Below are 13,855 nucleotides of genomic sequence, written 5' to 3'. Positions count from 1 at the left end.
GGGAAAAAAGGGAACCATTCAAATCATTGGTTTCCAAACAACAGTTTATAGCAAGGACAGTATTACAGGCATACTTGGATACAGTGGACAAAGCAGCAAGATCCACCGCTCCTGCTGTAGTCATCCGGGCTTTATGGTTGAACTCCTCAGGGTTCCCACATGAAATCCAATCCACAGTGGAAAACCTGTCATTCGATAGTGAGAAGCTCCTTGCAGCAAAAACTAATGAGGTGTTACACACCATGAAGGACTCCTGGGCGACCGGTCACATGTTGGCATTTATACACCTGCCACAAAACATAGACAAAACAGGTACCAATCATACCAATGAAACAGATATCAACCTTGCCCACAACAACAACATCGCCCATATGAACAACAAAGGCAGAGACAGAGACCACAAAGGTGCAGACTGCCACCATCATCGGTGCCTCAATCTTCTTCAAAATAGAACATCTGAAAGATTGGCTGAGGGTCTGAACGACTTCCCACTTATTACAGTGATAATGACACTATCCATACATCTTTTCAGAGACTGACTTTTCCCCTTCTACCGAAGGTGGTATTCCATCACCATGGACAGATGGGCCCTAGAAATCATCAGTATTGGCTATTCCATCCCATTTGTCTCTATACTTCCTCCCCAGCACCGCTCCCCATGCCTCTTCATGGACCCTTCTCACAAGTACCTACTGCGTCAAGAGGTAAATCATCTGATACAACTAGATGCAGTGGAAGAAGTTCACACTGAACACAGAGGGAAGGGTTTCTACTCCGATTACTTCTGAACCCAGAAGAAAAACAGGGGATGGTGACCCCCATCTTGGATCTCAGAAAACTAAAAAGTTTGCCAGAAGACAAAGGTTCAGGATGGTCACATTAATAACAATAATACCAGCACTGGAACAGGGGGACTGGTTTTCAGCCCTCGACTTACAAGATGCTTATTTTCATATTACCACACACCCTGTCCACAGGAGGTTCCTCAGATTCACAATTGGAACAGACCGCTACCAATACAAAGTCTTACCTTTCAGTCTATCCATGGCACCTTTAGTCTTCTCCAAAATCCTTGTGGTAGTAGTGGCACACCTAAGGAAACAAGAAATCATAATATTCCCTTACCTAGATGACTTCCTACTGAAAGCCCATTCTCAAGAGGCCATCCGGATCACTCGACAGACGATTTCTTCCTTTCTGTATCTGAGTCTATAAATATGAGAGAAAAAAATGAATCTTACACTCTATTCAACAACTGGAATTCATTGGGGCTCGATTCAGTGGAAGCCAAAGTGTCACTACCAACAAGCAGGTTCCACTTAGTGAACAATCTTATAGTTGTGGAAACAATCCACATGTAACAGCCTGCACTTGCCTTCAACTTTTAGACCACATGGCCGTAAGCATATTTGTGGTAAACATTTGTGCCTGCACATGCGCCATGTGCATGGCTGGTTAACAACTGTCTACAGGCTGCACAAACACGGCTTAAACAGATGACTCACAATACCACCCATAGTCAAGGAGTTGCTAATGTGGTGGACACAACCCAGCAATGTATGTTCAAGGATTCCATTCACATGGCATCACTGATACTCACCACAGACACCTCCTTCATAGGATGAGGAGCACACATGCAACGGCCCATGATTCAGGGACAGTGGTCCCCCGAAGAAATAAGCATGCACGTAAATCTGTTAGAACTCCAAGCAATTCGCAGCACTTACTTCCACTTTCTGGTCTGTGCTAAAGAACCAGAACATTCAAGTAATGACCAACAACATTGCTTGCATATTCTACATAAACAGACAGGGAGGAGCCTGATCACACACTCATTATGCACCAAAGCCATGAAACTTTGGACCTGGTGCATCTGACATAGTATCAACATTTTGGCCTCCTATCTGCCAGGATCCAAGAACACCACTACGTGCACACTCAGCAGACAATTTCATCACAAACATGAATGGGAGATGGACGTGATATTACAAAACATTCCAACAATGGGGCCAGCCGGACATAGATCTCTTTGTGACAGATCGAAACAACAAATGCCTGCAATTCTGCTCCAGAGCAGGACTGGGACCTTGATTGATGGGCGATGCATTTCTACTAAAATGGCAAGCCTCTCTCCTATATGCATTTCCACGCATACCAATATTAATGAGAGTGATACACAAAGTAAGAACTGACAAAGCCAGGATCATCCTGATAGCTTCAACTTGGCCCAGGCACATGTGGTATCCTTACCTAACATGGATGGCAGTATGTGCTCCAATCACGCCATCACTGCAGATGGACCTTCTATCACAAGACGCAGGATGGACTCACCACCCAAATGTGGAGATGCTCTACCTGAAAGCATGGTTCCTCCATGGTTCATTCATGATGAACTAGCCTGCTTCGAACAGGTCAAGCATAGCCTACTAAACAGTAGAAGGTCTACTACTTGTAAAACTTACCTGCAGAAGTGGAAGTGATTCACTACATGGTGCACTGACAAACAAGTCAGTATGGTCTTCACACCTCTACCTTTCATACTAAAAAAATCAGGACCATTTCTTAGTTCGACTAAAGTATACGTAGCCACTATCAACACCTTCCACCAAAAAATTGATGGCACAACACTATTTGCCCATCCAATCACTTCCTCAAAGGAATTCAGACAATCTACCCTGAACTGCACACACCCAAGCTGCCACTGGATCTAAATTTGGTTTAAAAATACCTTTCTAGACTATTATTTGAATCCCTGATGATTTCCTGTTTACTACACCTACCCAAGAAACTCTCATTCTTAATAGCAATCACATCGGCCAGACGTGTGGATAAGACAGCAGCACTCATGGCATATACCATATTTTTTAAGGACAAGATTACTATGAGGACACATCCAAAATATGTGCCCCAAATTTCTTCATCTTTTCATGTTAATCAACCTATACACCTTTCTGCATTCTTCCCCAGACCATATGAGAATGCACAGGAAGCTACACTACACCCCTTAGACATTAGGCAGGCTCTGACATTTTACCTCAGTAGAACCAAACCTTTTAGAAAATCCCCAAAACTATTCATATCAAGTGCAGAACAATCCAAAGAAAACACTATATCAGCGCAGAGACTATCAAAATGGATTTCGGGTTGTATTCATCTAGGCTATATAACTGGCATACAACTCCCACTAGAATGCATTCTAGTAGATCAGTGGCTTCATCCATACACTTTCTTAATGTCCCACTCACAGATATATGCACAGCTGCCACCTGGGCCTCTGAACACATGTTTACAAGACACTATGCAATTACACAGGGCCCAGAAGCAGATGCATGGGTAGGCCTAATGGTGCTATCCTCTATCAACCAACCAACTCCAAAGCCCCTTCCATCCTCATGAGGGCACTGCTCTATAGTGGCTCTCTGGAAGTTGAGCACTACAGGACATCACTAGAAGAAGAAGAGGAGGTTACCTTATGAAGTAACTGAGGTTCTTTGAGGTGTGTGTCCCTGGGGGTGCTGCACTATCCACCCTCCTCCCATCTATTTTGGAGTCTGTAAAAGTACTCTACGGTAGAGAAGGAACTGAGGAGAATGGGTTGCATGCACACTAGATGAGGTGCCAATGGGGCCGTGACATGGGCATTGTGCATGCATGACCCACACGGGCACTGCTGCTGAAACTCTCCCAGCGAAGGTGCAGAAATGCACCAACATCTGAAGTGGAGCACCCACAGGGACACACATCTTGAAGAACTTCAGTTACTGCACAAGAAGAATAACCTTCTCTTTTTATTTATTTAAAACAAACAATAAAGTTGACAAAAAAATTAATGTTTCCACTTTTGAATCTGATGAGAACAACATCCTGGTAGCACGGGTCTTTTGGAGCACAATTATTGGTATTACTATAGAGTATAAATTGCTATTGACCAGGTATTCTAGAATTTTAAATAAGTAGAAGGAAAGCTAGTCTTTTGTGTTTGCCTAAAGTTCTTTCCAAAGTCTACTAAAACACAGGAAATTACATCTAATATTTCAACCTGTTCTACGGAGGACACTGATCTCCCTCACATTCGTATCACTTCCTACAATATCATACCTCACAATGTACCACTATACACCTTTATGTAGGCTTCACATAAATCTAGCCTGTTAGGGTTTGTCTACACTGGAATAAAAGACCCGTGGCATGGCTGCAAGCTCAGCTAACTCAGGCATGCAGGGCTCAGGATATGGGGCTAAAAACTGCTGTGTAGATGTTTGGTCTGGAGCCAGAACCAAAATATAAATTTGCCTAGGGTGCCATTTTCCCTAAGGCCAACCCTGACTAGGCCGACTTTAAGGGTGGGTGAGCGCCCAGGGTTCCATGGTCAGGGGGCGCTGTGGTCAAGAGGGTGTTGCTGGAGGGTGCCCTGGCAGTCACCAGGAAGTTGACTGTGCGGTGAGGAGGGAGTCTGCCATTGTGCTCCCCCACTATCAGCACTTACTAGTTGCTTATGCTTGTCCCACATCCCTTGCTCCCAGAACATATTCTGTTGGGAAATCCTCAGCATCAAACCCTCATTTTCCTCCAGTCCTGGCTGTTGGATCCTAGTGTAACCCCTTAGCCTCTGATTCAGCCCTGGTCTTATGCAATCACCTGTTCTAGAGAAATGCCTTCCAACAGCTGTTAGCACTGGGACACCCGGCTGGTGTTGTACACAGACCTATGTCAGTTGGGGAGTGACGTTTTCCTATCCCGACTCAGCCCCTAGAGTGGACGCAGCTAGCCCAGCACGAAGATGCTCATGCTGCTCCAGCACAGCTCCTTGCCCTAAGTGTAGCCACCCCGGCTATCCCCACACCTCTCACATGGTACAACTGCCGGTGTAGACGTGACCTAGGCCACTCTCACCCTCACACTAACGCGTTCAGAACTGCCACGCGAGCACCACGTTTCTGTAATTGTGTGTCACGCGGAAACAGACGTGAAAGGTGATCACTGGTGCACGTGCGCAGCTTTCTCCGACCCGCTGCCCCAGATTTTCTTTTACGCACGCGCAGTGTGTCCCGGGACTCAGTATTATCTGCGCATGCGTCAAACGAGAACCATCCACTCTACCTCGGCCCTTTTTGACCTTCCCTTAGTTTCCATCCGGAAGTCATTCACAACCCACCTCCGGGCCCTGAGCCACGCTTCCGGTGTTCCATTTTTCTCTTTCCGGCCGGCGTGGGGGAAGCGTCTCTCAGCATGGCGTCCCGCAAGGAAACCACGGTGGCTGCCAGCACCGGCTCCTCCGCAGCCGCCAGCAAAGCCAGGGGCAAGGCGGCCCCGGGGGACTCGGCCGTCAAGCAGGTGCAGATCGACGGGCTGGTGAGTGAGCGGAGCGGAGGGTCTGTGCGGCCGCCTGGCCAGGGCCGCGTAGGGGCCAGCGGCAGCGCGGTTTGTAGACTCGCCTCTGTAGGGAGAGTCGGTTTTCAGTACCGCTGCCCTGCGGGAGTGGGCGTTTTCATGTGTCCCTCTGGGGGGAAGCGGAAGTGGCGCAGCAGAACGGGACACACATGCGGCTGCCCGGTCAATTTCACCGTCATAGGATTTTAAAAATAATAAACTTTATGATTTCAGTTATTTAAATCTGACATTTCACGATATTGTAATCGTAGAGGTCCTGACCCCAAAAGGAGTGTTTTTGGGAGGAGGTTGCGATACTGCTACCCTTACTTCTGTGCTGCTGGCAGCAGCGCTGCCTTCAGAGCTGGGCCGTTGCAGAGCAGTAGTTGCTGGCCAGAATCCTAGTTCTGAAGGCAGATCCGCCGCCAGCAGCACTGCAGAAGTAAGGGTGGCATGGTATGGAATTGCCACCCTTATTTCTGCGCTGCTGCTGCCTGCAGAGCTGGACCCTCAGTCAGCAGCTGCTGCTCTCCAGCCGCCCAGCTCTGAAGGCAGCTGCACAGAAGTAAGGGTGGCAGGGTATGGTATTGGCACCCTTACTTTTGCATTGCTGCTGGCGGGGTGCTGCCTTCAGAGCTGGGATACTGGCCAACATCTGCCGTTCTTCTGCCCAGCTCTGAAGGCAGCACAAAAGTAAGGGTAACAGCACCACACCCCCCCTAAAATAACCTTGTCATACACACCCTGCAACTTCTTTTTGGGTTAGAACCCCCAGTCTGAGAAACGCTGGTATTTCTAATGAATCTATATAGGATAGGGTAAAAGCACACAAAAGACCAGATTTCATGGAGGGAGACCAGATTTCACAGTCCTTGATGCATTTTTCATGGCTGTTAAATTTGGTAGGGCCTTAGGTATTGGGAATGGAATCTGTGGCGACCCGCAACCAGGGTCTTGCCCCCGTTTATTGCCTGCATCTTCCAGTGCCCTAGCATACTAAAGGTACAAAAAAACCAGAATCACAGGATTGGAAAGAACCTCCAGAGGTCTTCTAGTCCAGTCCCTTCCACTCATGGAAGGACTAAGTATTATCTAGATTATTCCTAACAGGTGATTGTGTAATATGCTTTTAAAAATCTCCAGAGATTCCATAACCTCCCTAGGCAATTTTTCCAGTGCTTCACTACCCTGACAGCTAAGAAGTTTTTCCTAACGTCCTACCTAAACCACTCTTGCTACAATTTAAGACCATTGCTTCTTGTCCTATCCTCGGACGTTAATGAGAATTTTTTTTCTCCTTCCTCCTTATAACAGTCCTTTATGTATTTGAAAACTGTTATCATGTGCCCTTTCAATCTTCTCCACACTAAGCAAATCCAATTTTTTAAATCTTCACTTATAGGTCATGTTGTTTAGACCTTAAATATTTTTTGTTGCTCCTATGTGATTTTCTCCAATTTGTCCATATCTTTTGTGAAATGTGGTGCTCAGAACTTGAAACAATACTCCAGTTGAGGCCTAATCAATATGGAATAGAGCTGGAAGAATTACTTCTCGTGTCTTGCTTACAACACTCTTGCTAGTACATCTCAGAATGATGTTTGCTTTTTTTGCAACAATGTTACACTGTGGACTCATATTTAGCTTATGGTCCACTATGACCCCCAGATCTCTTTCTCTGGTATTCCATCCCAGGCAGTCATTTCCCATTTTGTATGTGTGCAACTGATTGTTCATTCCTAAGTGGAATACTTTACATTTGTCTTTATTGAATTTCATCCTTTTTACTTCAGACCATTTCTCCAGTTTGTCCAAATCATTTTGAATTTTAATCCTATCCTCCAAAACACTTGCAACATCTCCTAGCTTGATATTGTTCGCAAACTTTACAAGTGTACTTTCTATGCCATTATCTAAATCATTGATGAAGATATAGATCAGAATCGGACGCAGAACTGATTCCTGTGGGACTCCACTTGATACACCCCTCCAAGTTGACTGTGATACACTGACAACTACTCTCTGGGAACAGTTTTCCAATTCCTTTATGCATCCACCTTTTCGTAGCTCCATCTAGGTTGTATTTTCCTAGTTTGTTTATGAGAAGGTCATGGGAGATAGTACCAAAGCCTTACTAAAGTCAAAATATACCACATCTACCCCTTCCTCCCTATCCACAAGGCTTGTTATCCTGTCAAGGAAAGCTATTGCATTGCTTTGACACTATTTGTTCTTGACAGATTCATGCTGACTGTTACCTATCACCTTATTATCTTCTAGGTGTTCACAAATTGATTGCCTAAATATTTGCTCCGGTATCCTTCTGGGTACTGTAGTTAAGATGACTAGTCTATAATTCCCTGGCTTGTCTTTATTTCACCTTTTGTAGATTGGCACTATATTTGCCCTTTTCCAGTCCCCTGAAATCTCTCCCATCTTCCAAGACTTTTTGAAGATGATCGCTGATGGCTCAGATGTCTCCTCAGTCAGCTTCTTGAGTATTCTAGGATGTATTTCAACAGGCCCTGATAACTTGAAGGCATCTAACGTGTCTAAGTCATTTTTAACTTGTTCTTTCCTTATATTTTAGTCTCTGATCCTACCTTATTTTTACTGGCATTCACTATGTTAGATGTCCAATCACTTCTAATCTTTAACATGTAAGAAATGGAATGGGTTGAATTTCTCTTTCATCAATAATGTTTTGTGGCATTTTAGTTATAGATGTTTGTATCTACCATAGTATTGATGTTAAATCAATATAAATGTAACTGTGGGTAATTTAGTTACTTCTGGGAGAATTCTGCGCCACTGTGCAATGCAGAATTTTTTAGAAATTGATCTTGTGCTTAGAGAATTTCCTTTCCCCCCACAAAAATGGACTCAGAGCTGTTGGCCGCCACTAGGGGCTGCTGGACCTGGGAGAGCCCAGCTCACAAATAGAAGACAAGACCAGGGGGAGAACTGGAGGGTTCCCAGCAGCTGTATTTCCCAGCACACCCTGAAGGAAGGAAGCGGTGGTGCTCAGGAAACTCTGTGCAAGCCTGGGACTCGGCATGGGACTGTTTCTCTCTCTGGATCCCTGGGCTCAGGGGTAAAGGGTGTTAGTGTCTGGGCTGCAGGAGGGTACAGCATGGCTCTGGTGGCGTGGGAGTCTGAGTTTCTGGGCTGAGGAGCCTTGCAGCTGGCCTCTGGGGAGGGAGGGATGAGAGTGTCTGGGCTGAGGGGGGAGCGTGGCTGAGCTCTGAGAGGGAGGGGGTGTGAGTGTCTGGGTCAGAAAGAGCCCCATGTATGGGCTCTGGGGGGCGGGCGTGGCTGGAGCGGGCATGGCTGGGGGGTGGCAGTGAAGCAGGAACTGGGTTATCATAGGGGTTTCTTTAACTCTACTTCTGGGGGAATTTTTGTGTGTGTCTCTATTGTTCCAGACATACTTGCTGACAAGTATTTTGAAATAAATTACCAAAATAATTGAAACTGGCATGATTATGTAGTGTAATTTTGATAAAATTTGCAAAATTTTAAAATATTATGCACAGAATTTTTAATTTTTTGGCACAGAATTCTCCCCGGAATAAAATTTGTCTAGAATAAAGGGTAAATGTGGGTCTCATGCAGAGGCCAGCCTCTGACAAAGGAGCCCGAGATAGGTCTTTGAATGAGGTCTGTAAAGCTCTAATCCTGATTCTGCTGCTGGCTCTGTGTCTTTAGGTATGTCAATCGACCTTTCTCCATTTCACCACCTGTATCACTGGGATGTCAAGGTTAAATTAAACTTCCTAAGGATGAAAAGTATCATTTTCTTCTTAGTATTATGTAATCTGGCATTGCTAATTGCTTTCTTGTGTGCTTTTACTCTGGTTTGTTCATCACTGAAGTACTCTATGCTCTGTTCAAGTGGGATGGGGCAGCTCTGGCCAAGTAATGACAGGTAAGATCATAGTAAACTTTAAAAACCCCTACAACGCAGAAATCCCATCCTGGCATGTTTTAGTCAGGGGTATTTTTAATAAAAGCCATGGACCAATCAATGGCAGTAAACAAAAATTCATGGCCTGTGACCTGTGTATGACTTGTACTATATACCCCTGACTAAAACTGTGTGTGTGTGTGAGGCTCTGAAGGGTGCCGTGGGTGCTACAGATGCTGGGGAGGAGGGGTCGTGGCCTGGGGTGGGGGGACCACAGATGCTTGTATGGGGTTGCAGCCCAGGGAGCACGGGGCTGGGGCAGGTTCCCTAGCTCCACATGCTACCTCCGCTTTGCCCCAAGCCCTGGTTCTGCAGCTCCCATTGGCTGGGAACTATGGCCAATGGGAGCTGCAGGGGAGGGGGGTGTCTGCGGGGGGGAAGCATGTAAAGCTAGGAGCTGAGTTCCTGTTGCCCTTCCGGGGAGGGCGCCCCTCCTCCCAGGTAAGCACTGCTCAGCCCTAGCACTCCACCCCCCGCCCCCACACACACTTACACTCCTGCTGCTGAGGGATGTGGGGTGGGGAAGGGCTGGCCGAGACTGCCCCAGCAGTGGCCGGTGCACCTGGCCATGGGGCTGCCCGAGCTGCAGAAGTCATGGAGGCCATGGAAAGTCACAAACACGGAGCCTTAATTATAACTTCTCATTACTGTTCCAGAATAACAGAGTGACTGGGTGAAGGGAGGTAAATCTGCCCATTAAAATAGTGACAGGTTTCAGAGTGGTAGTCGTATTAGTCTGTATCAGCAAAAAGAACCGAGGAGTGCTTGTGGCACCTTAGAGAGTATTTGGGCAAAATGGGTTTTAGCCCACAAAAGCTTATGCCCAAATAAATTTGTTAGTCTCTAAGGTACCACAAGTACTCCTCATTAAAATAGTGTTTTTGGTTCTTGTGCTTGAGAAGAGACTCTACCAAATGTGAAAGGAGTGTAAACCATTGCAGTATTCTCTTCCTGTCTCTGCAGACATCTTGCAGTGTGGGTGGGGCTAGTAATAGCTTTCTTAAAGGGCAGAAGTGTGAAAACTGAGGAGAGTCAGGCAAATATCATGCTGCCACTGCTTGGGAAAGCTGAGAGCAACAGCAGAGGCAGCTGCTTGAGCTGTTTCTGGGAGAGAAGAGTCCTGGAATTCCCACTAGACCAGGGGTCAAACTGGGGGTCGTGAGCTGCCAGCCTCCACTTCAAACCCGGCTTTGCATCCAACATTTATAATGGTGTTAAATGTATGAAAATGTGTTTTGTTTTTTTTAAATTTATAGGGGGGGGGGGGTTATACGCAGAGGTTTGCTGTGTGAAAGGGGTCACCAGTACAAAAGTTTGAGAACCACTGCACTAGATCCTGAGATCTTGGAAAGATCCATGGCATCTTTGTCTATAGCAGTGGTTCTCAAAGTTTTGTACTGGGGACCCCTTTCACATAGCAAGCCTCTGAGTGAACCTTCCCCCTCACCTTAAATATATATAAAAAAGTGTTTTTAATTTATAACACCGTTATAAATGCTGGAGGCAAATCAGAGTTTGGGGTGGAGGCTGACAACTCGCGACCCCTCATGTAATAACCTCGCGATCCCCTAAGGGGTCTCAATCCCCAGATGGAGAGCCCAATGTCTGTAGTAACATGAGAATTCTCCCTATTGAATCAGATGTTTAAGAGCAAGAGTGAGAACCTTTGCAGTAGGAAAATATGGGATAATCTGCCCCTTATGATGATGATTGTTGTTTGTATTATTGTAGCATTTAGGAGTCCAGGACCTGGACCAGGACCTGTTTATGTTAGGTCACATCCTGAAGTCAGACAGGTTGAGCTCTGAAGCAAGAGGTCAAATGCCTCCAGAAATACCCCACCGGGAAGTTTTGTTATAATTATGACAGATACGGATATCAAAAACATTCAGAGAAATAGCCAACCCCGTTTTGAGTGTTGCTGAATTCTTGGTCTCAAGTGAAGGCAGGATACAAGAATGAAAGTTACTACTAAAAAAATGAAATATCTCTTCTAGAATCACTTTATGCAATGTTACAAAAGCCTTCCATTATATTCTTTCATTCTGTTTGAGTAAAACAGGTTTTGTTACTCTCTCCTAAGCATTTGTTGTATTTTGTCTTTCTCCTTTTATAACGTTTCTGATGTTCTGAACAGAATGAAGCTTGCTAGAATCTTTCACTGGGGCAAAGTAACTTGGAGATCAGGGGACTGATTCTCTATAGTGCGGAGATTTATTTTTAATATTGGGGGAGAGGGCATCAGGGAGTCAGAACTTCCTCTTTCTCAGACTGCAGCTTCCCTAGTCCAAGTGTAAATGAGAGCAACCACATAGCTGCTTCAGGATATATTCCTGCCCTACGAGTTTACAGTTTAATAAATACTAAATAAGAGTAACCTTTTGAAAGTGTGCATACTGTTTGTGTAACAAATATTCATACATGAAGAAGGGAAACATTAATTTCTCTCTTTGTTAATATTTGTTTGATATAGTTACATCACTACCTGCACCTCTATCCATTTTCTGGTCTCTGAGTGCACCCCTTCAGGCCTCATGTCTTTGCTTATCATGGGGCGGAAATCTGCAGTTCACCCACTCTTAGACTGGGCACTAGGCTACAGTACCATGTGTATGATCTGTGCTTACCTAGCAGGTCTGACTGGGTTTGGCATCTGTTGTTCTTCCCTTCAGGAGTCTGTGACCAGTGGTTTATATAATGACCAAACAGTATTTTAAAAACAAAGTATTGTTTATTTTGCACTAGGAACAAAGATTTTAGAGAGGATTTAAAAACAGCATGTCTATCTTGCCATCAGGGATGGTAAGCCTTTTGGCAGCCTAATTTCTTCAGACACTGGAACAGCTGCTCGGTCGTTGGAATAACTCCTCTGAACAACTACCTTCCTCTCCTATGAGGGACACTTGCTTTTTCAACAGCCAGAGTTCCTGTGACATTCTGTGTTCCCAGGCTTTGGTCCTTTTGGACAAAATTAATTGTGCAGGTTGGTTGGGGAGGAGGGAAAATCTTCAAAGCTAATAGTTTGGCCTTTGTCCCTTAACTGTCAAGTGTCTGCTGTAGGGTGATTAATCTTGAGGTATTTAATTCCTTCTTGGTGATTTGTTTCTTACAGCCTACTATAAAGTAATCCATACAGTAAACGTCCCAATAACCAGGCCAACATACAATATTCATAAATTACTGTAGAGCAACTCCAGAGTCACTACCTCAATACTATTCAAATTTTTTTTTTATTTTACTTGAATTTCAGTGGTTTATTTTAAATCGTGTTGTATTTTGGATTTTATAGTGGCTTCCATTCAAAGATTTTTAAGTCCTTTGTAGGCATTTATGAATAAATCCTTAGGAATTCACTGAAAGGTAGGTAATATTTTTAGCTTAGGTTGCAAGCTCACTGGGACAAGCACTATTCTTTTTTTGGTTTATGTAGTGTCTAGTGCTATGGGGCCCTGACCTCTGTGTACTACTGTAATATAAATAATTATTAATAGTGATTTCCCTTTTACAAATGGGAGACCTGAGGTACAAAGACAGCTTTGCCGACATTCACAGATGTAGAAATGATCTAGAAATAGGACTTATATATGTCTACCTATATTTTAACAAAATAACTATAATTTTATGTTCAACTTTTTTGTCTTCAGAGGTGTTCCATCCAGAATACTACTGGGTATAACCATCAAGTTTCAGTTTCTCCTACTTAGGGAGTAGGAAGAAAAACATTCATTATTCTTTAACTCAGTATGCAGTTCAATTTGAAAACTAGAGAACCATAGTAAGATTAAAAACCCTGAAAATTATAAATAAACTGGCATTTTAAACTTTTTAGACTGAGCTGTTGTTGTCTGAATTCTGAAGGCCTAATATGATCACACTTTTGATTAACAGCATATAAAAGTTGGAAATCTTGAACAAATGATTGTATGTATGCAAAAAGGTGTCTCTGCCATCTTCTTTAAATGTAAAAATACAAGTTCAGTTTACATATTTGGCATGAATCATCTGGTAATCCACAAATTTTGATGCAAAAAGTATTCCTTTCTCACTATGTTGATTTGATTTGTAAATTGGGCATTCTGAGAGAGTCTTTAGCTGACAAAGTTCCAGCTGCTGGGGATGCATTATAACTACACTGACTTGTACTCTTGGTAACTTGTACAAATACTTGATTTAATTGTTTTATAAAAACAATTCATCTATTTGACTAAAGCAATTTTAATAGTTGTGCTTTTCAAGTGGTGAAAGGCATTTGGGCTTTAGTTCTATTTTTCACACCATGCAGATTACTTTTGGAGACGCCTTCATTTTGTATAATGTCTTTGGTATTATTGTGTTATTTTAATCCAGTGCCAGGGAGAGATTTGGCTGAATCAATGAAGAGTTGTTTGATTGGGGATTGGTCCTGCTTTGAGCAGGGGATTGGACTAAATGACCTCCTGAGGTCCCTTCCAACCCTGATATCCTGTGATTCAAGGGGCCCTAAGTTGAAGAAGAGGGAAAATGAGGCAGTGCACCTGC

The 13,855-nt window shown here is 44.2% G+C and overlaps 1 protein-coding gene and 1 long non-coding RNA gene across 2 annotated transcripts in view; one reads left to right on the top strand and one right to left on the bottom strand.

Annotated features, from left to right (window-relative positions):
• LOC115647058 lies at positions 1-5,243 on the bottom strand. Its single transcript, XR_003999202.1, has 3 exons — positions 5,156-5,243; positions 1,126-1,209; positions 1-287 (listed from the first exon to the last, which is right to left on the bottom strand). It is a non-coding gene; the product is annotated as an uncharacterized LOC115647058 (long non-coding RNA).
• The window catches only part of EIF3H (eukaryotic translation initiation factor 3 subunit H), a 123,483-nt gene continuing 114,801 nt past the window's right edge, over positions 5,174-13,855 (top strand). Inside the window, exon 1 of the mRNA XM_030553732.1 lies at positions 5,174-5,352. Coding sequence (XP_030409592.1) covers positions 5,230-5,352 — 123 coding nt within the window. The 5' untranslated portion in view covers positions 5,174-5,229. The remainder of the gene's footprint in view (positions 5,353-13,855) is intronic.

Source organism: Gopherus evgoodei, chromosome 2 (assembly GCF_007399415.2).
Source record: "Gopherus evgoodei ecotype Sinaloan lineage chromosome 2, rGopEvg1_v1.p, whole genome shotgun sequence".
NCBI classification, from domain to species: Eukaryota; Metazoa; Chordata; order Testudines; family Testudinidae; genus Gopherus; species Gopherus evgoodei.
This window is presented reverse-complemented; position numbering and strand designations above follow the sequence as displayed.